General features: G+C 40.3%; 1 protein-coding gene across 1 annotated transcript in view; it reads right to left on the bottom strand.

The window, feature by feature from the left end:
• LOC102307264 (neural cell adhesion molecule L1-like protein) overlaps positions 1-23,536 on the bottom strand; it is a gene marked incomplete at its 3' end in the record, with an annotated part of 30,752 nt that extends 7,216 nt beyond the window's left edge. Inside the window, 14 exon segments of the mRNA XM_042228613.1 lie at positions 120-285; positions 600-763; positions 1,796-1,907; positions 3,603-3,743; positions 4,269-4,403; positions 4,541-4,722; positions 4,828-4,939; positions 5,087-5,125; positions 5,466-5,636; positions 7,596-7,718; positions 7,821-8,008; positions 8,108-8,216; positions 8,596-8,758; positions 15,807-23,536. Coding sequence (XP_042084547.1) covers positions 120-285; positions 600-763; positions 1,796-1,907; positions 3,603-3,743; positions 4,269-4,403; positions 4,541-4,722; positions 4,828-4,939; positions 5,087-5,125; positions 5,466-5,636; positions 7,596-7,718; positions 7,821-8,008; positions 8,108-8,216; positions 8,596-8,677 — 1,724 coding nt within the window.
• Between the last annotated feature and the right edge of the window lie 3,043 nt (positions 23,537-26,579).

Raw genomic sequence — 26,579 nt, 5'->3', positions numbered from 1 at the left:
ATATGTCAGCAAAATGCATCCTCCGATCAAGATACACATAAAAGTTTATATTGATGAATTCATTATTCTACTCAGTAAGAGCATCAGCATAAAAGCACCATCAAAGCAAAACCAGTTACCTGGAATTTTTCTCAGAGGAAAGTGGGATCTCCTTGTTTTCCTTTCTCCACACCAGCTCAAACGTGTCCTGCAGACTTGCATCATATTCAGTCTTGCACATCAATTTGGCCAACTTCCCACTGTCAACCTGCGTGTTCTGAGGTGGACCTACAATTTTTGTAGCGTCTAAAGATAACACAAAAACCAGGGGGGAAAAACACAAGTGAAATAATCCTCACAAGCCCAGCTTGATTTAAATAGCAATGAAATTGAGCCAAATCATTGATTTCATAAATGACTGTTTATGGCTGGAACTTCCTTCAACATACATTCAACATATATATATGAGAGAGACTGCCTAGCTTTAACTACTTATTAAACTACTTAAAGCACAGAATATTCAAAAGAAATACATTCCTTCTTTTCTTCTTTTTACCTTTGTGCGCAGCGACTACGAATATCCCTGCCTACAAAAAGCAGTAATTATGTTGCTGAGATACCTTTCACATCCAGCACAGCAGTGACAGCCGACGAGCCCTCCATGTTACTCGCAACGCAGATGTATTTCCCGCTGTCACCTTTTTCTGCGTTAATGATTTTCAATGATTGTCCGCTCTCAAAAGCAAGGAAACCTTCCCCCTCGATGGCTTTTTCATCTTTGGTCCTAGGAGAGAAAGTTTTCAACTTTACTTGGCGCTTCCACACAACTTATCCAACACCTCAAATGCAAATCAAAAGGTGCCGATTTGCTGCAAGTTCAGAGTTTGAAAGCGTCTGGTGTTTTCACTTTTGCGACTTTAAAGAATGTCATATATTATTCCGTGTTTTATTTTTAAGGGCTTGAAAAATAGGAGGCAACTAGATCCTATCATGTGACCTATTGAGGTCACCTGAGACAAGGTGTGAGTGGGGGTTGAAGTATTCAAAGGACTGCGTTGTAGGTGGCTGATGTAGGTCAACGATGGTCATTCACAGCAGACAAAGATGGCCTCCTTTACTCCTTTTTCAAACCATCTTGATGCAAAAATGAGAACTTTGCCATCCTCAAAATATTTTTTGTCCTTTAGGTGTAAATGTACAGGTGAGTCTCATCCTGTGGAAGTGGCTCTTCTATGTTGTTTGTGGAGTGGCTGTTTGATTTCTCCAGTGTAGAGCTCCAAGCACTCCTTTATCCTTGGGATGAAGAAGTTTTTCAAGCTCCCAAGACCACCACTAAACTTTAACAGATGGGCTACACAGTTTACTTAATTAAAGCAACACACAGGGTTGCTGATTAGAAATGAAGCGCAGGTTTTCTACAATGACAAGTTCTATCTTAATATTTGGCATTTGTGGCATCGTCTGTGTCTTGCCTCGGACTGTCTGTATCTCTTTTGAGCAGCAGTGATAGTAAATGGGATTCATGTTGCCCAATTTCAAGGAACAGAAGATGATTATCTCATTAACCAGACATAAGTGTCAACATCACAGCGTGTCATACAGACACCTGAAGCAGTGTGGGAGTGATAGCATGACTCACTGCTGTGATAGTGCTCTCGGGTTCATTCTTTAGACTGCTTCTCTTTACACTCTTCCACATTAATATGTAAAAGTGACTATTTCTTATGTTTTAAAAGGCAGGCAAGTGTAAATTACTAATGACGCTTTTAACTTGCTTGCTTGTCTTACTTGTTAAGACAAACCCAGCTCTACTTACCAAGAGATGCTGGATGGTGGAGAGCTGAAAACACTGCAGTTCATGGTGATTTCCTTTCCTACTACTGCAGCATACTCCTGGTTGTTCTCTGTCAGTATAAGCGGAGCCATATCTAAAAGCAAGAGGAAGGAGATGACTCAAATGCCAAAGAAAATACAGATAATCACAGGCTCTGGTAACACTGCACAATTCTACTGATCCAAGAACATGATCTTTCTCAGTCCTGTGCCCTAATCCATAGATACGCACCAGTTAGTTATGTCAAGTCCCCACAGCTGGATCAAACACGACTGTAGAGATAAAACTATTTGCCTGTTAAACAATACTTTAATGGACACAAACTAAATGGACGTGATCTTCATCATCAGTAAATTTAGTTCCATCTTTCGAATGACTTTTCTAATTTTCACATATTCGTGATTGATAATTGATCATGAAAGTAATTTGCACATATAAGATCACCGCATTTTGGTCATTTGAGGCAGCTAAGATAATAGCTAAAAGGAACAAAATGCTGTTGGTGTCCTGCGGTCTTGAAACCAGATGTGAAGATAGAGACACAAGGCAGGTCCACTCTAACACATATGCTGTTTTATCATTGTTTTTGATGCTGTATCAGACCAAAACTTACAAAGATCATTCAGTGAGTCCGGGAACTAGCAACTGAAAATTGTAGAAAACTAGATCAGATCCCTAAACCCTAACCAAGGAAGGTAAAAAAAAAAAAGGCAGATTAGCTTGGGTAAAAGACCAAAACACGTGTGAAGTTGAGGCACACAACAATGTGTTTCGCTGGTAAAGTTTCTGGGCTGCCTTTCCTCATAACAGCCATCCCTCAAGATTTTCTCCATTTGAAGCAAAGCATTATCAGGGATTCTAACACGTAGTCCTTTTACTGAATAAGTATAATAAGTATTAGAATAATCTTAATTTATTTTATGTATTTATTTGGCTGAAATCTACAAATTCCTCCTAAAGTGTTGCTAAATTTTTCACACTGGTCCTTTAATGTCTCCTGGTGACTCATGCCTTAGAAGTAATATTAACAACTAACATTAACCAAGTGTTAAAATGTAGTAAATTAGTTACTCAACCTTAAAAACTGGATAATCTAAGAAAGGAGTTTTTATTCAAGGCTGTCCAACCTAAGCAATTCTTGCTGCTAAGACTGGCACAGACCAGTAGTTGCTTTTTCCTCCAGGTATCTTTGAAGAACTTTTTAAAATGATCATTTGAAAACTACATTTGTATTTACTGGGGTTATCTTTGTGTAATATTAAAATGTGCTTAATGATCTAAATCATTTAAGCATAACAAATACTCAAATAACTAAGAAATCAGTTACACTGCAGTTAGTCAATACGCTGAACCCTGAAATTGCTCCTGATGATCAGGCTACGCTTGCATTAGAGCTCCTTGCCACCACTGTGTGAATGAGAGGAAAGAAAGAAAAGAGGTGCTTTGGATAAAGGCTCCATTATCATTTCTAAAGAATACTACAGCAAATGGAAGTCCACTCAGACTTCAGCTGAAAGAAAACTCTTCATTCACCCTAATAGGCAAATAATGATTAGATGTGGATCTTAGATGTACAATGATAAGATACTGGAGAAAATCTCAGGGCTATGAAGCAGTGGGTGTAAGTGTTTCTTCTTATGAATCATACCAGGAAAACAATCTCTATCAGCAAAAATAATGAGACTGGCTAAAGAAAACTGGCTTCCAGTACAGTTCCTTATAGCATATTATTATAAGATGTTATATTATGAGCTACTTTTTAGGTAAAGCACTACAACACAGAACTTACTCATGATCACGATGTTAACGTTGGCTAGAATATTTCCGTGTCTGTTGGAGGCTTCACACTGGTAGACGCCACTGTCCTCTGCTTTGGCATTGAAAAGTATCACAGTGTCATCAAACACTTGCATCCTCTTATCTGGGTCATCTGACAGCAACACAGACACAAATAAATTACCAATTTTATCATCATAAAAGCAACTCAATATATCAACATGTTCTTTTCAGGATAGCACCAGCATCAGTGTTGGATAATTCTGTAAAAAATCTAGATGTTTTGAATACAACTTAAATATATAAGAGTCAGATAGCAGCTTCTCTTTAATATAACCTTTTAAAAACCCACGTAATTATGTGTATATTGCCACATTGCCACAACACATTTCCTTTTGAGAAATTTAATAATATTCAAAACAAATGATTCCTACTCAGACACTGTACAAGAGAAGGCACCAACTACTTTTAATTAGCGCATGCTTCTGTTCAGCATACCTTGCCTTTCAACTTCTGAAGGAGAAAAATAAAATCTGTTATCTCATCATTTCAAACACTAAGCAGACTGTTGCCTGTCACATTACTCCAGCTTGACGTCAGGGATAGCTGCTCATTGCACTGCCCTCCTGCCCGGAGGCGCAATATGAATTAAACCACATCAACAATTATTCTCACTCACCTCTGAACATTACTCCATTCCTCCTCCACGTTATTGCTGGTTGTGGTTTTCCACTGACGGAGCACTTGATGTGCACATCAGACCCAATCACAGTGAGCTGGCTCTGAGGAGGCTCTGTCAGCCACTTTGGTGGCTCTGGGAGATGTTAAGAGGAGTCATGATGATTTCAGATAAAACAAACAGCCATCCACGTGTCAAGAGCTTTCTCTTTGATGCAAATAAACAAATGTGCCCACAAATAGAAGCGTAATTAGCTCCTGATGTTGACTAACCTTCCACTATTACATCAAAGTAGTGGACAGCCTTCCCAGCAGAGTTCTCGGCTGTGCACATGTACTTCCCCTCATCACTCTCTTCCACTGCTGATAAGCTCAACAGCTTGTTGTAGTTGTTAAATTTTACCCGAGGAGTCATGACTTCTCCCATTTTTATCCACTTCACAGATGGTGTAGGGCTAGATTGTGAGACAATAGCGTGTTAACACCGTAATGAACAAAACGGTTATTTATATATGGTGACAACATGACTGCAGAAGCGATGATACAGAATGTGCACTTACAATCCCTCGGGTATACATTCGAGCTGTAGATCCTCTCCCTTCAACAACACCTTCTCAGTCTGAACACCAGAGGGCAGCAAAAGGCTGGGTATTCTCGCTGGGGGGGCCACAGCTGCATCGAAAGCAGACAATATCATTTCTTGCTCTGATGTATAATTTTATCCACTTATTTTCTAAACTGCACACACGCTTTATTGTCAATTTCTAGTGGCTGTTCAGATAATATGAAAGAAAGCTTTGATGTGTGGTTATCACTCACGAGTGTGGCTGCTCTCTGAAGAGTCATTGGCAGGTTTTACTGGAACATAAAAAAACATAATAAAATACAGGAGCAATTTTACTGGAAGTAAGAGTGTTGGCTTGTTTTCACCAACAAAAGTTACACAATCAGCAATATCAGTCATCAGTCTGAGTCATAACAAAAACTTCCTTCAGCATTAACATGACAAGGCAAGCCCTGCTTCATTACAAGATCAAAAGTTGCTTTGAAGAAGTCGTAGTGATTTGGTCATCTTCGATTGTGTGATAAGATGAGATGTACCACACGTAACATTTTTGCAGGTCTGATATTGACAAAATGCTAAACAAGTGAGCTACAGTGCAGTTTCCAAGCCAGAGAGACTTTGTCATAAACCTACAAGGTTTGACCACGACAGCCATGGCGTTTTTCTGGACAATTGTGCGTATCCTGTTGAAGGCAGCAAAGCAACCGTAATCCTGGCGACTGTCATTCTTTAAGGCATTAGAGAAGTACAGGTTGCCATCAGTTCCCATGGAAACCCTCTCATTCTGCTCAATGTGCTGCAGATCTGGAAAACAACATAGTTGTATAAATAATGTGAAATCATTGTTACAACAATTGTAACTCTTCATAGCATGTGCCTAGGAAATTCATGTTGGCTGATAAGAAGGTGCCAATTGGACAGAAACTTTTAAAGGGTGCATCAGAGGGACTTTTTTTTAGATGATAACACGTCAAATCAGCCATGCCTGAAAATTAACTGCAGTGTGGCCTAATATCTTATATGGAAGTTATTCTCTAAAGAGTGTTCTTGCAAAGACCTGGTGAACTCATAAGTGCACTGCAACAGAATATAAGGTATATATAGCCAGTATTTCAATAATGGATCGGTGACACGCACAACTGTGCACGCAAAGCAGACACAGAGATGTCACCAGATGGACAACATCTGTTTAGTTTTTTAAGCTTAATGGCAGCCTTTCGATTCCACATTGCATCTTGTATCAAGAAACTAATAAAAAAAAACAGATTGAAACATAATATAAAACAACAGCTCTGCACAAGTGTTTTCATTCATTCTGCCCTATGGCTTTGGATCTATCCTTCTGAGCAGCTGAAAGCCTCTTAACTTTTTCTTCCTGACATCAGTCAGGTTTGTTGGAGGAGGTTGAGGATCTTCAGTGAAGTACTTCAGACACAACTGAGGTGACCTTATACACAGTGAATCACTTTCTCTGGCAGTGGTGGAGGGAAAAGAACCCCGATGTGCAATAAACACTTGGACCTCAAGTGTGTACCTTTACCTGAACTGTCTTTACTGTCACTGCTAACTTTGCTGATAGCCGGAGGATACAATGTGTCACCAGCCACATTCATCTGTGGGGATTTTCTGGTGCAGTCAGACGGAGATTCACACTATCTAAAACTACCCCAGCTTTGAGCGCTCCACAGTGCAAGTCCAATAACAAACTCAGGAACAGCAAAGGCACCGTTATGGTTTAAACTAAGTACTTTTTGTTACGTCAAACACCTTCCGAACTACTAGATGCAACATGTCAATCATAGACAGTAATGGACTGCAGTAGTCATTTGACCACACTGACAATTATGCTGTAATTGACCGGATATGTGGAAAATTAGGAAGCCAGGAATCTTTATATTATGTGGTTGGCACATTTATGCCCCAAGTGTGCAAAGCAGATCAAAGCATGTGGTTAAGCTCTTCCTGAGACACTACTCCTTTTTCCTGAATTTCTGGGTGCCTATTTGAACAATTTCAATAGCACTCATTAGAACATATGACCAACTTTACTAAAAAGTGGGGCTTTATCATGTAAAAATACAATAGTTAGTATGCGTTTTTCCTTTTTCATCTACAAACCATTGAGGAAAAATTAAAACACTACCTTGAGTGTTGCTGTGATCTTTTAAGCAGTGCTTTTAAAGCATTTCCTGGAAAAATGTTTGTCGATAGACTATCATTAGGCAGGTCAGCCTACTGATGAAGCACTGCTGCATTAATAATCCAGTTCAGTATGAGAGAAATTGTAGATTTAGACATCTGGTTCATCAATGTTGAGGAGCTACCATTATGACTGAATGCCTCAATATCACAATCCTGCCTAGACGCAGTGATACTGTAGTGTTGTGGACCTTTGGTTGGTCGTGCATAGCCAGCTCCACCCGGTGAAGGAGAGCTATGACTGGACTGAAGGACAGCTGAACAACAGTCACCCCTCTCCAATCTTACACTCCTGTTTGTGGAGACCCTGGTGATCAATACAGCTCCAAGTTCCTGTGGAGAAGCTGGGGCTGTATTTATTACTGCATTAAATACAGCATCTGGTTCGCCACAAACATGAGTGCGAGCCTGGAGCGGGGTAATAATCGTTCAGCTGTCCCCCAGTCACTTTTAGAAAAACTGCTTTGAAGCAGTAATAAGAGTTGTTTTTTCTTTTTAACAAATTAATAAACTGGAATACGCAATATATAAATCACAAAAATGATAAACCGCCTCATGGCTTACCAACAGTCATCCAGTAGATAAGACGTGGGGCCACACCTTCTGGTGGGTTGCATTTCAGGGTGATTGGTTCTCCCTCACTAACAACAATGGGACTGAGGGTTTCCTTTGGAAACTTAGGGATACCTAGTTGAAAAGCAAATGTTCAACAACATGAAAAACAAAACAGTGATGACATTGAAATGCAAAATTCTGGGTTTTGATCTTTTTTATCTAAAGATTACTTACTGAAAGCTTTAATCTCGATCTCATTTGTCATAGCAGTTCCCAACTTGTTCGATGCGTAGCATCTGTATTTTCCCTCGAACTTGGACATGTCTTCACTCTGAAGCACAAGTAAGCCCTTTGTCTGGTTTGCTCTGATTGTTTGGAAGTTTGGGGGGACAAATGCTTGGCCATCCTTTTCCCATCTGTACCTGTTAGAGCAAAATACGATTCACATCCATGCAACTGATCAAGGCTTCAATGTTTGGCTTGTTTGTTTTTTTCAACTCATGTCACTTGACAACACTTACTCTGGTGGTGGATTGCCCCGGGCTTTACACTTGACAGTAATGGCCGTGTCAAAATGAAGTACAATTATGGGACCTGATGTATACGTTATTATGGTCGGAGGCTGTTCCACTATGAAATAAAGCCACATACAAAAATCTTTACTGAACGGTGACAGGTAACACTAAAGTTGTTGAAGTAAATAAGATATAATACACACAAGTGTATACCAGCCATACTGCACAAATAAAGCCTTGAACGGTCAAACACAATGATAATAATAATAATAATAATAATAATAATAATAATAAACACAAACTTACTCTTACTCAGTTTATGTCAATTAGCTTTAAAAAGCCGTAAAAATGAGTGTTGATTCTGTGGATCTTACGGTATTCACATGAAGCAGAGCACAGGCATTCCATGTGAATTTAACTGTGTTAAATGACTCTTCATATTTCAGCACAGCACAAGTAAGAACTAGTAAGCACTTGTGTCATGACACTCATACCTTCTAGAGGGATATTAAGGCCTGAGGCCATGGTGGTCAAGGCCAAAAGCAGACGAAGCGACAGGCTCCCTGCCAAAGTCATCACCCTCCACTGGAGACAACAGAGATCAGGAGAATGTGTTGGTCAACTGCTGTCACTTGTAATTTGGAAGGCAAAGAGGACCTGTAAGAGTCAGAAAACAGAAGTCCTACGCTCAGTAATTCAACCATAAAAGCCCTACAAAGAGTTTTCAATGACCTTCTTCTAATCGCTGACTCTGGGCGCTTAGTTCTATTGGATTTGACTTCAGCCTTTGACACGGTTGACCATGATATCCTTTTGGCAAGGTTGGAACAAGTAGTAGGCCTTAAAGGAAATGTTCTATCATGGTTTAAATCATATTTCTCTGAGAGGTCGTTCTCTGTCATGATGGGAAAATATTCCTCTTCTTCTGCCCTTTTTCGCTGTGGTGTGCCCCAGGGCTCGGCATTGGGTCCTGTGTTGTTTTCTCTGTACATGCTGCCCTTCGGCTCCATTTTTGAAAAACATAATGTCTCTTTTCACTGCTAAGCTGATGATATTCAAATCTACCTCCACCTGACTGGGGATGTTTCATCTTCACTACATCCTCTGTTTGATTGTCTGAGGGATGTCAAAGACTGGTTATCACGTAACTTTCTTACTTTAAATGATAGAAATATGCCTCTGGGACAACTGACTGGCACACTCGGGCCTGTTGCTAACCACCTCACTGATGCTGCTAGGAATCTTGGAGTTTTCATGGATAGTTCCTTCAAACTAGATAAACAGGTTTCTACTGTGGTAAAAACCAGCTTTCACCAACTACGCCTAATTTCTAAGGCTAAACCTTATATACCACGCAAAGATCTGGAGAAACTCATTCATGCTTTCATCACTTCAAGACTGGATTATTGTAATTCTCTCTACTTGGGCCTACAATCTTCTCTTCTTCAGCGATTGCAGCTGGTCCAAAATGCTGCAGCACGTGTCTTGACCGGCACTAGAAAGTATGATTCTATCACCCCTGTTCTGGACAACTTACATTGGCTCCCTATTAAATATCGAATTGATTTTTAAAATGTTATTGTTTACTTATAAAATCCTAAACAATATGGCACCTGTCTACCTAGCTGATCTCCTCTGTCTGTATAGCCCTCAGAGAGCACTAAGATCAGGCCAACTGCTCTTAGTGCAACCTGGTCTCGGCTGAAGACCAGAGGAGACTGTGGCTTTGCCGTTGCCGCACCCAGGTTATGGAATACTCTTACTCTTCATATGCGCGCATCAGATTCCATTCAGTCTTTTAAATCACGTCTAAAAACGTATTTGTTTAACCTGGCATTCAAGGCTAATTAGGGTAATTTACATCTGGCTTTGCATTTAGATTATGTAATTATTTTTATTTTTTATTTATATCTGTAATTTATATTTTATATTGTGATTTTTATCTGTATCATGATTTTACTGGAAAGCACTTTGGTGTACTTCGGTCTTTAAAATGTGCTATATAAATAAATTTTGATTGATTGATAAAGCACAGACAGGCTCATTTCTGAAAGTCATCAAAGGTGTTGTTGAAAACACATAATGCAATAACAATCCTAGTTAAAAATATATTAAATGTTCTTCCTTAGTTTGTTATTTTAAATATGCTGAATGATTTCTGAACAGGCTCCATGATAAATATCAATGGATTACAAAACAAAGCAAACTTAATATTCTGAAAACGGTCAGTTTAAAGAAGCTGTGACTGCTTGATGCAAGATATCCTATTGAAGACAACAGCCATTTCATGTCCTTCATTGTTGTGAAGTTGTGGCAGAGCACTTGTTTTGTGATTACCCTTTGAACTGTAAAGCCTGGCTGGTGGCATCGCATGACATGCTTACAGTAAACCCGACTGGCACAAAAGCTAAGCTGCTGTCTGCAACGATCGCTAGATCCAAGATGGCAGTTTATAAATTGGTCTAAGCCCGTCACTGTTTCACGGCTTAGCTCTCACAGTGTTGAGACTGTGGCAGCAGCACCGGCAATGCCAAATGGGTTCACCCTCCAGTTAATCCTGCTATCAGTAGAATGAAGTCGGTGAGCTCCAGCAGTCATACAGTACGCTGCTTAACAATGGCTGAGCGCTACTCTGGGTTCTTCTAAGGACACATGGCTGCATGTGCTGCTCCCACTTAGTGAGCAAGGTTAATGTGGTGATTGTTATAGACTCGATTTAGGATTAAGCCACTCGAATTTAGAACCAATTAAACAAATTAAGAGAGATTGCTGCAAAGTATTGTTTGCAATAAGGTCTTATTGTGATTATCTTTCCTGAGTTGGAACAGTTACAAAGCTTGTTAGATGTTTGTTCCAGTGGAGTGAACAAACATTTTCATGCTGCAGTGAAGCTGGAAGCCACGCTTATTCTAGTCTGGTACAACAGTAGTGTGTATTTCAAGCCCAGAGGAAAACACACACTCGCACACCGGCACACACAGATAAAGTTTTTCCACTGGAGACCACCCAGAGTACCACTGCACTGGCATTAAAAGCAACTTTAGTGACAGTGTTGAGATTTATGTGACAGGAAGAAAACTCCATCAGCCAAACAGACTCTGCAAAGTCGTCTTCAGGCAAGAGGCCCGCAAGTCCTCAAGTGACACAGGAGGGGGGGAAAAGGAAGCTCGAGCTTTTGAAAAGATTTTCAGTTATCCTAACAACACGACAACAGATTTTAGGCCAATTTCATTCATGTGGTACAAATGCACCGTTGGTTGCTTTGTTGGTCAGGCAAATTACTCAACTCTGCACACACATCGAGATCTGCAAACCTGCCACTTCACTGAGAACTCAAACAAAGCTGACATAGTCCATTTCAAAAATCCTTGGAGCATAAATGGGGTGGAGTCACTATGTAAACACATAACAAAGGATTTGTTTTCGGAGCTGAGAGATGCATTACCTGACACATGACAGCTCATAGCCACAAATCCACAGGGATTGTGTAACCCAGGCTAATACCTGGCCAGAAGAGAGTGTGTCTTCTACATGACTAATCCTTGTCAGCCCACACTGTATACAATGATCTCCTCTACTTCCTTAAAAGCAAACTTAGTACAGCCTTTCCTCGGACAGACCAGAAGCTCTGCAGACTGTGCATGTGCAGCTGCAGAGTACAGGCTGCAAACTTACAGACAACTGATTTTATGTCATTCCACTCAAATACAGAGGGAGTAAGCACAGAAACCAACCATTTCCCAAGGACTACAAATTAGCCTGTTCATGAAGTAACCAATACTTACAGTTTTTTGAGTCATTTGACATCTTATGTCCACCTCTAGCAGAGGCTCAAGGCAGCAGCCCTACAAGTCCGCATAAAAAGTACAGGACCTCCAGGGGATCATTCCAACAACTCTCTCTGAATCAACATCTCTGACATGTCCTTTCCTCCTCCACCTCACGTTGCTCCCCTCCTGGTACACAGACACGCCTCCCTGCCCGCCCCTCTACTCAAGCAGCTCAAGGAGCGACAGGAGACTCACTGAAGTGACATATGTCGCCAAAGCCTCTCACTTGGCAAAGAAGCTCTCTAAGCCTGTGACAATAACTGGGACAAAGGGTGCACTGCGGGGCTACTCAGTAAGCATTAAAGAATGGGTGGAGAGGAAGCGCAGGCATGTCTGTCCCCCTCTCCAGCTCACTCTCTCTCACCCTTTTTCCTTGATCTTTCCATCCTGCCCTCTACAAACTATGCACGCCCATTTACACCGGGCTCGGTCTCAATGATTTTAATGCAGTGTGTCTTAGCTCCATTGAAAAGAGAACGGAGTCATCTTCTCTCAGAAGGCCAGATCTTTTGTGGAAGTGTACTTTCATTCCCATGCAGTGCTCCAGGGTATTGATAGACGGAGGCATGGAAAAACATGTCTGAAACAGACTCGATGGCACTGATAAAAGGCATGACTTGGCTTTACCTTCCTGTATTTTCTCAAGGTAGTTTCTTATCTGGAGATATGTTACGAAGGTTGCATTTCTCATTCAGCTATTCAAACAAATATTCCTCGTATGTAGAGCCACTGATGTTATCTAACTGTAGTTCCCTCAGCAGGTCTTGTTTATATTCCAAGTAAAAAAAGAAAAGAAAAGCAGGGATTTGCAATATGGGCAAGACATATTAAATTGGTCTTGCATTTGTTCCAGATTTGTTTTACAATACTGTACCTTAGACATCATTTTTTTTTATTCTAATGGAGACATAATGACTGAACTAAGAGGGTGAAGAATTCTCATGGTGCCTTGTAGGGTCATCCAAGCAGGAAAAAGAGCTGACATTTACTCTCTAGTATATTAAAGTCTGAAGACTGCTAGTGTAAGCTCCTTGCTTGGCTTAAACAATATTCTCTCACTTTTAAGACATCTATAACCCCAATTAAAAAGTAAAAATAAGCAATTAAAGAAAAAAAAGAAAAGCATTTGCACTAAAATTAGAAGTCTAAATATCTTAACAATCTGTCTACAATTACATTTAGACTTTTTTCTTTTTTGAATAAAGAAAGAAACCTCAGGAAGCTGCACTTTTTAGTTTTACTGTTCAGCTTTTTTACTTTTAAATCAAAGCGTTTTATTCACTTGACTACAGTTTAACCTAAAGTCACTTTTAGCACTGAAGGGCTGGACATAATTATGCACTTCATTTAAGAGAGCTGTCATCGCTTTAAATGAACCTATTCCATGTTTAGAAGAGCACAGTTCCTGTAAACACATAAAAACTTAAAAGGCCAAGCCTCTTACAGACTTCCGAATTCAGTCATCGTTTGACATGCTATTAGGCTGAATGGGCATTCAGATTAACGTGAATAAAAAGACAATCGCTGTAGCACGACCACTTATCTGATCTAAGTAAATACATCCAGTATAGAGTTACCTCGTTAAAGGTGGCTGCAGCAGGCACGAATTACAGCCCGATGAAAAGGAGAGAGGAGAGACTGTGTACGTTTGTGAGTGTGTGTGCGTGTGTGTCTGTGTGTGTGTGTCTGTGTGTGTGTATACGGATATTAACATTTTTGTGGGGACCAAAATTGGAAGTTTACTATACTTGTGGGGACCAACAGCCCTTATGAAGACCAAAATCCTGGTCCCCCACAAGTTTGAAGGCGTTTTTGAGACTCAAAATGTGGTTTTAGTGTCAGGGTTATGGTTAGGGTTAGGGTAAGGGACTAGCAAGGCATGGATGATCTGATATCCTCGTGTTGGTGTTGTTCCCAGACCATCATGAAAATGTTGTTCCAGGTTCAACATTGCAAGTGACCAATCACATTGTTGTGACGTTATTCTTTTGCGCGCCAAGTCATTCGTGCATTTATGAAATTCCAATGTTGCAAGGACAATATCAATTCTGCTTACTGTTTATTAAAGGGTTATGTTTAGGGTTAGGGTTGGAGTCAGGGTCCGTTGATCGGCGGACAGAGGCGGTTTCACGCAGCTTAAGTACAGTTTTTTGTTTTACGCCGGTGTTTCCCGAAGTCGCAAAAGTATGACGTCACAACATTCTGATTGGTCACTTGCAATGTTGATCCTGGAACAACATTTAGTATGATGATCTGGGAACAACACCAACTCGAGGATATCAGATCAACCAGCAAGGCATTATGTCAATTAGATGTACCCACAAGATATGAATACCCGACATGTGTGTGCATGTGTGTGTGTGTGTGTGTGTGTGTGTGTGTGTGTGTGTGTGTGTGTGTGTGTGTGTGTGTGTGTGTGTGTGTCTCTCAGCATGTGTGTGTCCATGAAATAAGGCAGGTTGCCCGCCGATTGCTTAAAAATTCTCCTGAGAATTTTATGTTTTGTGGCATTGACCTAATATATTGTCCACTGTGTTTTAGTCTTTCGGCTATTTGCTAACTAAACCCCATCAAATTCTTGTGATTGGGACAGTCACCCGCACCTTCCCAACTCTAAGTCTAACAGCCTTGCTCTTTCTTAAACTAGACAGGACCAAATATTTGCTATTAAACTGTGTTAACTGACAAAAAGAAAAGAAATGATATACTCCAGATTCACAGTATCGTTATTCTAATTATAGCCCACTCCATAAATGACTCAGCTTAGCAAAGCTCCTACACAAATAAATAAAGAGCGTTCCAGGAGAATGGACAAAAAAAGTGTTTTCAGAGTCTCTGCTCATGACCAGCTTCACTGTGTTTGTTAAATCCACGCATCGCTTTTAAAACAAACGACAGAAACACGTCATTTGCAAATTCCACCCTTTCATGTTTTAAGGAGACTTTCGGTTCCCTGCAGCGTAGCCCTCCCCAGTACCTTTGTCATAATGCATGTCCATTCTGATAATTACAAGGCTTCTTTCTACAGACTTCATGGTAATTGCAAAATATCTACCAAACAAACTTGCCTTCAAAAAAGCTTGACATACAATAATGGAGCAGGGCGCGTAGTACGAGATGACTAGGTTAAAACAACAATACATGTCTGTGACGTGCATACAATGAGTATCATCGAAGAGAGGCACACCTATGCTTTAAGTCGCAACGGCAGCTAAGATTGTAACTCATTCTTTCACATTCTTAGATGTTGAGTTACAATTTCAGTGTGTCAGGTGACAAAAGCGCACAGGAAAGCATGACTAGTTTTGCTGTCAGCATTGAAATGGCAGCTATCGGGTTTCTGACGAACATCTGCTGGCAAACAACTTCTTCAGAAAACAATATAATCATGAAGAATATTTGAATCAGAACTACTATGTTACAGAGTACCTTTGATTTCATAGTAAATAATAGTTATTTGGTTAGATTAACTATTATAACTAACCCAAGCTGCCGTTCTATTCAGATTGTTTAGAGTTTGATCTACAAAATTGGAGAAAAAAAACTAACACCCAGACAAAATAAGTGTAAGCAATGTTTTGTGGAAGTGGAACTGATATTTCAACTGTCCACAATTATGACAAAACCTGAGATCTCTTCAGATAATGACTGGTTTCTTTCTATGATTTCTTTACCTACTCAATCTCGCTGATGGGTAAGTATTGGTAGGCCACTCGTTCCAGCTGTAATAGTATTAAAAAACAAAAAAATGTATTCAAAAATACAGAGCCATCTTAAAAACTACCTGTACTCACCAGTAAACTGGTACAGTTCCAGCTCAAAGTGGCTGTGATACAATATTAGCATTAGTGATATGTAATGTGGCCATAACTGACCTGTTTCCCCTGTCAACAGCAACAACGTGCCTGCTCCTACCTCCACATTCAAAGCGTTGATCTGTAGTAACTTGTTCGTTTCATCGTTTCACTTTAAGTCCTTCAAGCAATTAAACATGCCGGTAATCATCTATGCCCGGAATTCACACAAACAGCTCCCTGACATACATCAAACATTTCCACATCAAACCTGTGCTGCCGGTGTTATGTAAAGAGGCCGGAGCTCTCCGCTTTACACTCTATACAGGCATAACAGGTTTAAAACCACAGATGTGCAGCAGCTCACATTCGAAACTAGAAAAAGCTACAAAAAAAACATTGTAATGCATACAAAGGCACGTGGCAAGTTACACATAAAAATGCTCCTTGTGCTATTAATCACTCTCCTGTAAACACACTTGTCTTTGTGCTCGTTTCCTGAAATTCATCTCCTCCGCAGATTTGTTCTGAAATTTCAAACACCACACAGATTTTCAGTCATTAACACATGCTCATTCAGTTTAGCACCACAACAGAGGTTTCCTTGCGTCACTGCCTAATGTGAATGTAACTTGCAAAGCACATGTGCTTTGCGCAGGCCTGATGAGTGTGTGTTGCTCATGAAAGTGCTGCCAAGCTCACTCAGTTGTGCTTTAAGTGCTTCCCGCTGTGGAACACAGTGATTTGTGGAGTGACATGTGAAGAGCTGCCTCAATAAACAAGAGCTAGCCTGGCACGCAAATGGCACGCATTCCACGCACGCTATAAGGATTATAAATTCCTAATACTCAACCCACAGTCTTTAAATTTCACTATGCGCAGGATAGTTCATTTGCAGATCTTTCATCTCAATAGAAATGATGTGTTTTCTTTAAAAAACTGCTAGATAAACTGAATTTCCATTCATAGAAAAAGTCAAAGTCCTCTGAGTGAGACAGCCTATAAAAGAACATGAATCACTATTGAAATATGTCCCTTGCAGTTGTAGGGTGACAAAGGGTGGCATTCAGAAGCTTAATCAGTTTCCATAGCTAGCAGCAAAGAGACAGACAGTTTGGAGACAAGCTGCCACACTCAACTTCCTCCCTTCAGACAGTCAGGCCACAAGAAGACCTCATCAAACCTGTCTTCATCTCAAAACATTGTTCATCACCGTTGCAGAGAGGCAGATAAAGGAGCAGTGTTGTGCTCTGTTGTCTGAACTAAGCCGGTAATTAGTTTATGGGATAATCTCGAAGGCCTAAAGTGGTATTTAGCTGGGTTAGTAAAGTCTTGTAAGAGTTTTTGCTTCAAAACAGTCATCTGTGCAGCAGCTGTCCTTCGTTAGTTTGCTTAACAAACTTGCAAAAGTTGTCAGTTAAAGCACAATGTTTACATTCTGACCAACTTTTGACATTATATGTTTCTATATTACAACAGAATTACTATTATTGAAGACATTAGAAGGAAATCATTTAATATGCCCCTATTGGCTTCTGTTTGTAATGTACTAAAAATGATCAACTCAGTTTTAGGTGTCACTGTGGCTTTTTTTTTAGCTATTGGGAGAACACATAATTCACATTGGCAGCAAATTTCATTTCATTCAAAGCAATGTTTCCAGTGACCCATAAACACATTGCTGTCACTGTTTGTGAAAGAAAGTAACAAATGAGAATGTGGTTTTCAGTCATAATTAATTCTTTTTGAAATGCCAGAGAATATGTGTATTCAATCTGTAGTTTTGTCATAGTGCATCAAGTATTTTGTGATGGATCCATATGGATCCACTGTTTGTAAGTGTAAAAAGAAATCAGTTCCACAGACAAAGTAATAAATCCTCACAGAAGAATGAAACTTGCCTCATCTTGTAGGATGAACACATAATTGCGGACACTCTCACTCTACTCAACATCACCTCTCACCTCGCCTTTTAAAGACTCAAAACACAGTTTCTGGCTGTTAAAACAGCAATCTTTGTATCATTTTTAAAAACATAAATTATTCTATCTCGCTTCAAACAAATTCAGCCCGCAGCCTCCTCAGTTAAGAAAAGCATTCACAGACACAGTTCAGGTCACTTTCATATGTGTGTGAGAATAAGAAGTGACATGAGTAACCAGCACAGAACGTGGATTATATCTATAACAGCCAAAAAATAAACAAATACCACAAGCAAAGGTAATTTATTATGTATCAACTAATTTAAAAAAGAATTCACTCGTGAGAAACTCATCAGAAATAAATTAGTTGTCTGCCTATTGTTGATGAGCTGGAAATAAATGAGTTTCAAAGCATCTGCTGCAACATGTCAAGAGAATAAGGCTCACGAGTCACTTCGAAGTTTTCCCTCAAACCTATACCGCAGAAATCTGCGGATCCCAGTAACTCAGTTAGAAAACTACAAAGCTATTTAGAAACCAACCGAAAAAGATGTTATCGTCGTCTACTTCACGTGGTGATCACTTTCAGTCAAATGCAATCTGATTTTGAAAATCGAGGTTTGTACTTGTCCAAGTAAGATGCTGGGTAAAATGTAAATAATGTGCATTTGGTGACTGTTATGGGCATTTCAGTACACTCAATGTTCTGTCTTGTTTAGGAAACCAGTTTGAGGTAATCTGAGCTTTGCAACATGGTCAGCTATCCTGCTGGAAGCAGCCATCATTGGACTGATACACTGTGATCATAAAGGGATGGTTATGGACTACAACAACTCAGTTAGACTGTGGCATTTAAATTATGCTCATTTAGTACTAAGGGGTCTAAAGTGAGCCAAGACTTTCCCCCACACCACTGCACAACCAGCATCAGCTTGAACCATTAATACAAGGCAGGATGGATCCATGATTTCATGTTATTTATGTCAAACTCTGACCCTACCATCAAAATGCAGAAGTCCATTAATTTTGGGTGAGCCTGCGTGATTTGCAGCTTCAGTTCTTAGCTTAGGGCACGCAGTGTGGTCTTCTGCTGCCATAGTCCATTTGTGTTTGGAGATGCTCTTCTGCATAGCTTGGCTGTTATTTGAGTTACTGTTCCCTCAAAGCCATCTTTTCACCAAGCGAACTTTTCTCTTTTGGGCCCTTCTCTGTAAACTCTAGGATAATTAATTATATGGGGAAATCACCTTAGTTGTAATGTAGCTCAGGAGGTAGAGCAGGTCACCTACTGATCAGATGGTTAGTGGTTCGATCTCTGGCTCAAGTTGCATGAGTGCAGCCATCGGAGTGTTTGTGAATGGTAGTTAGTAAGCACTTAAAAAGCATAGAAGACAGTGCTTGTGTGAATGGGTGAATGTGGCATGTTGCATAGCGTGCTTTGAGTACTCCGGAAGAGTAGAAAAGCACTACATGTGAATATAAAGTTACTTAAATTACCTTTGTTCCCCTTTCTGATGCTCAGTTTGAGCTACAGCAGATTATCTTGACGATGTCTACATGGCTTAATGCATAAAGTTGCTGTCATATGATTGAGTGATTCGATATTTGTGTTAATGAACAGGTGTACCTAATAATGTGTCCGGTTAGTGTATATCATCGATTAAATGATGAGAAGTCTCTCAACCTGCAGATTAATGGACTTTGACCACACTTGGGAATCCATGGTCTTCTCTGCAGCTTGGTGAGTGCAGCACAGCAGCACATGCAGTTATCTGCTGAGGTATGAAGATCATCACCAAATGTTGGCTGTCACTTGCATACAGCGATCCCCTGGAAAATGTTACGTATCTCAACTATGACATATAGAAATTCTTGGCACTGTCCACATCGTTGACAGCGTAAAAGGCAACTGGGGAATTTCAAGAATTGTTTGAGAAAAGGCGACAATTAGTTCTTCAGAATTTCAATCTGGTTTTTCCCCTGATTTCTTCCATATATGCCATGGCTCAGAGCCAGGTGCACTTGAGAAGATCGTTTGCCTTGGTAGGTTTAAGTTACTGTTGGGACAACTACCATAAGAGCTGTACCTTGCATCTCTCTGTCTGAGCAAAAGCATCACTGCTGTCTAACACAGGCTCATGACAGGGGTACCCCTGTGAAAGTGTCAGGGCCTTGCTTCATTAGCATTTTTGGAACACCATGAATGAAAGTGTTTGTTCTGGTTTGTGCGTCCAATTGAAAGGGTCCATTAAAGAGTGTTTTAGGGGCTCTTCTGTGTTAGGTCGGAAGTTTGGGAGCTGGTGTGTAGAGGAAAGCGCCAGAAGATAGACAAAAAAGAACAGACAGACACGACGCTACCTTTACCCTCCACCCACATTAGTTTATATGAAGACGACACACTGCTTTGCGTCTTTCAGTCACGAACAGGTGCGCCGCGTAACATGTGACAACAGCAATCAGAATAGTAAATGTTTCAACAAAGACTCAACAAGTTGGCAAGCTGTGATTAAAACCAGGGCGGCTCGTCCCACATTCAGAGCCAAGTATCAAGTGAAGTCTCATAACTGCACCTCAGAGATTGCAACATCCCCCCAAGCGACTCTGCTAGCTCGCAATTAGCAAATACCTCCACTTCTCACACAAGGTTACTACTAGGACTGAGGAAGCACTCTGGTAGCTTAGCAGTGAAAAATGAGACTTCAAGGTAGCACAAAATATTGCCATGAAGAAAGAAGTCTGACAGTTTTAATAGCTTTTTTAAGTAGTTACAAGTACACATTTTAAAACACATGTTACTGCTACAATTACAGTTAGGTGGAGCCCATGGACAGTAGTCATATGGTTACTAGTGCTGTTTATTCAGTTTTGGCAATAGCTCATGATGAAAAAGTCAAACAGTGAATAACTGTGGAGGATACACAATCACCATTTTCATACAATTAAACAGGTCTAAAAGAAATTTATTGCTATAACTGTCATTTTTTTAAGTAGCAAATGTGAGCCACAGTCTTTTTGCACTGGAGTTTTAGGGGATTTCTCCACCATAAATAAATAAATTATGTCCCCCAAAAGAAAAATTTTATCTGAATAGAAATATTAAGCCATCTTATCTTCATGGGAAAGTAGCATCTCTGGCAAGAAGGAAAATAGCAGTTGATTTTTCAGAGCCGCTGCATGACTGATGGTGATGCATATGCATATTAATACCTGCCGGAAAGGTAGCGCTGGGTACTACCAGTTTAGTGCCAGATTGCTGTGAGCAAGGTTTCGACCCGGACAAAGAATGAAAGTTAGAGAGTACGAGAGAGACAAAAACAGAAAGAAAGCAGGGGGGCTGTGTTGTTGAGTTTTGGGGAGGTGATATCTATGGCACAGGAGAGAGAAATCCATGGGAATTCTGCTCATTAGCATTTGAATTGAATTCCAGCAGGCGGAAAAGACAGACACTGAGTTCAGGACTGTTGTTAGTGAAATTATTGCACTGAATGTTATGGTCAAAGCTAATCTTTGCAACAAATGGAGAGCTTAATATTTCAGAAACCTGGGAAAGATAACGATTATTGCAAAAAAGTATTATTATTGCATACTGTGGTATTACTGTTGTAATGTGCACAGAGCAGTTAAACTCTGAAAGGCATCACTGCTTTTGAATATTAAAGAAGCCCCTGAGTTTAATTTTAATATATGGTAATAACATTAATTAGCAATAATGACATTAGGCGTTTACTGCAATCAACTGAACAGTTAGTTGGGACAAACAGTCACTGGCCTCTGTTACTGGTTATCCTCACTAGCTCTTTCAGTGCAAACCTTGACTATTTTCATCATCTAAAAATGCTTTAATTACCTTTAATTACCTTACCTTAGATTTGAAAATGTTGAAATGGTTGTAGATTTGTAGATTTCCCACTTTAAATAAAATGGGCCCCATGCTGACCAGCTACAACTATGTGATTATAATCAAATGATAATTATTTTAACACATAAATAAGAAATAGTAATCAAATGATATAGAGTTACTACTAATTGGAGGGAAACCTGATAAAACAGTGGCTTTTATTTACACACAATCTTTAATATAGAGCATTGTAAATATTCCTTTCACAAAAGTCTATCCTTTTTGTGAACATCAAGGAATACTGCCAAATAAATGAGTCATGTGAGTAGAGAAGAATGAAGTCTAAAAGAATTGCTTTCAGCCTTCTTGTTGTGTAGTGTGAACTTGTCCTGGCTCATGTAAATCAGTCTCAAAGCAGGGCAACATGTAAGAACACAGAAGGTATGTGTCATAGGCAAATTTTCTTGACTCCTGTTCAACAAAAGCACTCTACATTTTCACATTTGTGACCCAAGTGCAATCTCAGACTTTGTTTTGGTTTTGTGATATGCCCTAACTTTGCTGAAGTCTATCTAAAGGTGCACATCTCTCTCCAGGTTCCAGGAAAACAACAAAACTCCAATGATATATTTTGCTGGAGGCGGCCACACATAGAGAGGATGTTTACTTCATAGCCGGGAACAGGAACACGCTGTCCCAGTCAACAGGGCGATGTGCTGAAGATGGCGCATCTTATTTTTGTCCCTTCTGTCTAAAAGTATGTTTTTGTCCTGGAAAAGGGGTTTAACAGTGAGGGCAGTGTTCAAAAGCGAGAGTCCAACAGAATGCTGTGAAGAGCATTTCAAGTGCCAACACACCATGCACCCCACTCACTGGAAGGAATTCATCCTATTGTCAACTGAACTTGTCGAAAAACTCTTGAAGGTGCGGCATGGGGGGTTAAAGTAGGCTGAGCACAGCCTTCGTGACCGCTCTCAAAGCCAGATCATCCCAACCTTCTCGTGTAGAAGTATCAGTTGCTCCAATTTAGACGGGGTCCAAAGTTATTTGTGCCCCCTGCGTGAGGCGTTGATTTCACCCAACATTTGTCGGCTGGAGCAGTCATGACCTTTGCTCCTGGTAGTTAGGAACTGCCAGAGCTGAAAGGCAGAAAGCCAAACAACCATGGTAACAGAAATACTGGTATCTATGTCGGGAAGATTTACTGGGAATTTGTAAGGGATTTCCAGAGAATAAAAGCTTTATCCCATGATGAGTGAAAGTTTGATGCCTGCAAAAGCTGTCACCAATTGTTTAAATAGATGGCAAGATAGACAATCTGAAGACACAATCAGTTTCTCACGCTGCAGTGCCCCCGCTATTTTAAACCACTGTGTTGATGCGCAGTGACTCCCTGTGTCAGTGCCTGCTGTAAATATTTTACAAGCATTCCAAAGGTGGACTGGCTGTCCTTGGAGCAAAGCAATAAATTCCCCCACCAAATACGCACAGAGCTGTAGTGCATCTTCAGTGGTCATCTTCTAATTAACGTGGAACAACGAAGCAGAACTAAATTATCGACCAAGTTTAAAGGCAACGTCTGCCTGTCCTTTGGAAATTGCGACACAAAAACTAATACTTTCAGCAAAAAGAGCCACCTTTGTCAAACTTTAAAAACCTCTTTCAGAGGTTTTCTTTCATTTTCTTTGTTCGATTTGTTTTGTATCAAAGGCTGTGCACAGATCGCGTATGGCGCCGTGGTACTCGATAGTGAATCAAATGCAAGAAAAATATACAAATACAGTTTGCACAAAGCATTAGTTAAACCTGCCAAGATCAATCAAGACACTATTCTCACAGCTGTTATCTTCATTCTCTATTCTAAAGAACAAGTTCAGAAGCATACAGACACACACATGCTCCTCTTAATTTATTCATATATGCAGTATTCTCAGATTACCAGTGAATCCGCACAAACGTGTTCTCTGAGTCTACTAATATGCAAAAGATGTGATCGCTGTGCTTCTCTAGGATAGTAAACATCCCTGTTTCGTTCACATTCCTTTTTGCTGCAGTATCCTGCTGCCTGGGCAGCACGGTGGCGCGGTGGTTAGCACTGTTGCCGCACAGCAAGAAGGTCCTGAGTTCAATTCCACCATCAGGCCGGGGTCTTTCTGTGTGGAGTTTGCATGTTCTCCCCGTGCTTGCGTGGGTTCTCTCCGGGTACTCCGGCTTCCTCCCACCGTCCAAAGACATGCAGCTTGTGGGGATAGGTTAATTGGATAATCCAAATTGTCACTAGGTGTGAATGTGAGTGCGAATGGTTGTCTGTCCCTGTGTGTTGGCCCTGCGGCAGACTGGCAACCTGTCCAGGGTGTACCCTGCCTCTCGCCCTATGACAGCTGGGATAGGCTCCCGCGACCCTGAAAAGGACAAGCGGAAGCGAATGGATGGATCCTGCTGCCTTTGCCATCTACTTTAAAACAGTAACTTTAATTTGTTCCCCTCAAACAGATGAATTGTTTGAAGCCTTCTGTGAATTATCTGTAACTTAACTTATGCAGCAAAGAATTTATTAGTTTACAATTTACTGTGGCTGCATAGCTGTGCACACAAAACCATTTAACATCTTCTGCCCATTAAGTCACAAAGACCATTATGATAAACAGCTAATCGCAGATCTGAAAATTTTGTTTGACTTTGTTCTTTCACTTTCTCACAATGGCAATCTCCAACCGCCTCATCAGCAGCTTCAAAACAGAAATCAATTTCTGTTGAAAACAAGAAACGCGCACATTAAACTGCCTGAAATGTCTCTGGAAGCGACAGAAAAGCAAAGCCATTAGTAATCAGGTCTGTTCTACCATTAAATTTGATTATTGGGTTATGTTATAGTCATTCAAGCAGTGGCCTCATGTTGATACCATAATTTTGTTGACTATAAGTGACTGGCATGGAGTTTTACTCTTCCCCATGCATCACTGATTAAGTGGCTGAGAAATTCACCCCCTGCCTGGTAAGGCTCTTACATTAAACTATCTGCTTCTAATGGATAACCATGAGCTGCTCAAATGCTGACGGCAGCTAAATATACTCTGTTCTGTCACAACACATTTGGCAAGATATTAAATCCACGCGATCTATAAAGCAACAGCTGACTGTTGGAAACATATGCCATGTACAACAGGATATTAGAGTGTAACATTAAGTCAATAAAATGTGTATGTTACAGAGTTATGGAGGTGTCTCTGTCAAGTTTCAGCCTCTGAATAGAAGGACATGATTTACTAATGCAGCAGGCTCCAATTATACAATGCAGTAGAGTATATGTATGCAGTAGAGGGTTATGTAGGTTGCCAAAAAGCAATTATCTCGTCTTTTGCCTCAAAAGGTAGCTGAGATAGGTGGAGACAACATACCTAGCATGTTACAACACATGCTGAAATGCCGGTACCGGGGTGACAATGTATTGTACAACCTGTGAAGTGAAAAGCAGGAGCAGGAGGTGCTTTCCTGGCACTCCGTTTCATTTATGGTGTCTCATTGGTGCCACTGTGGAGCTCCCGTGTTTGCTTTTGAAAGTTTTGATTTTTATTTCACAGTGTCAAAGTGTTATGACATTTCCTGCATGAATCCACCATCAGTTTGCATTCAGTCACTTGCTTCACAATAAGTGCACTCAGAAAAACCACTCACCATCTGACATTTCAAATTTACCATCCTTTCTGTGCTTGTAATAAACCAGAAAATGCCGGTGAGTCATGAATGTGGAAGGTTCAATTCATGTTGTTCTGGAAGCATTTATTTAAAACAACCTGGATGATAAAAAAAAAAACTAAACTGGGAAGAGCCAAAATAACTGAGTGTTTCTGTGCACTGTTTGAGCCAACAATAGAAAATTGAACTGACTAGTTTGATCAGTGTATTGTTTGCAGTCGTTTCTTCACCAAAATTCTATCCTGAACTGAGGATCTTTGACTTTGACTGCATAAAAAACATCAAATGCAAGCTTCAGTTTGGATTCAGGGAAACTGCAGTGGGTGTTTGAAATTTTTTATGTTTCTAAATGTGAGAAAATCGAATGTCTGGTTTTGTTTGACCAGTAAATATTTTTTCAGTATAAACTGCTTACCCTACTGTTGAAGGTTAAAAATCTGCAGCTGGACTTGAGGATGTAGAGCACCGGAGGCTGAATTCTGTCATTAGTCATAAGGTAACCAGTCATGGGTGATTTCTACATCTTGGAAAATGTTGTCCTATCTGCGGTGGTCATCAAAATTATGATTTGTCCTGTAAAGATGGTCTTCATTAAAAAAGAGAGATATATAGTAGTTGCTACTGTACACATAAATATGTCTCCTTATGATTGATTGGAGGCCACCCATCAGACAGACCAAACAACATTGTTGTCACATTCGTGTGTGCGTTTGCGTGTGTGCGTGTGTGCGTGTGTGCGTGTGTTTCACATTTCCAAACAGAAACAGTAAAGACATCTGCAAAGAGCATCTGTATGCACATATTCACAGTGTGTGTTTCCATCGGCTGAGACTACAGGACCCTTGACACGCGAGAAAAATCTGTAAAAGCTGACAACAATCGCAACACAGGATGTTTTTTTAAAATTAAAAGCTGACCCTGTTCTCGTGCCACAGCCTGTTCTACTGTAAATTACTTTATTGAAAGCTTTGTACAAACATCACCACAGGGAGTGAGGACCGCAGGATTCCCCAATTACCACATTTCAGTCATGTTGGGTCACGCAAAGAAAGAGATGCGACCCATTTCACCATGACAAAGCTGCAGAGTCCTGAATAGGCCAGCTTCACAGGACTAAGCCTGGCTAATGCTCTGGGCGACTCACCCACTAACCCACCACTGCTCCTCACCCTCTCAGAGGCGTAGTAACCGAGTAACAGAGAGTGAAACGCACTACTGGGCCATACTACAAATTTTAGTACGGATCTGACTGCAATATTTTTAACCTATAAAGGTAGCTTATTTAGGGGGTGCCATGATTTATGAGATGAATCAACATCAATTTGTGCATTTTAAACATTTAATGACCACTAAATGGCTTAATTTCCACAATAAATAGATAAATGATACAACGCAACA

This window comes from Haplochromis burtoni, unplaced genomic scaffold (assembly GCF_018398535.1).
Source record: "Haplochromis burtoni strain Fernald_Lab_line unplaced genomic scaffold, NCSU_Asbu1 Contig_9, whole genome shotgun sequence".
Classification (NCBI taxonomy): Eukaryota; Metazoa; Chordata; class Actinopteri; order Cichliformes; family Cichlidae; genus Haplochromis; species Haplochromis burtoni.
This window is presented reverse-complemented; position numbering and strand designations above follow the sequence as displayed.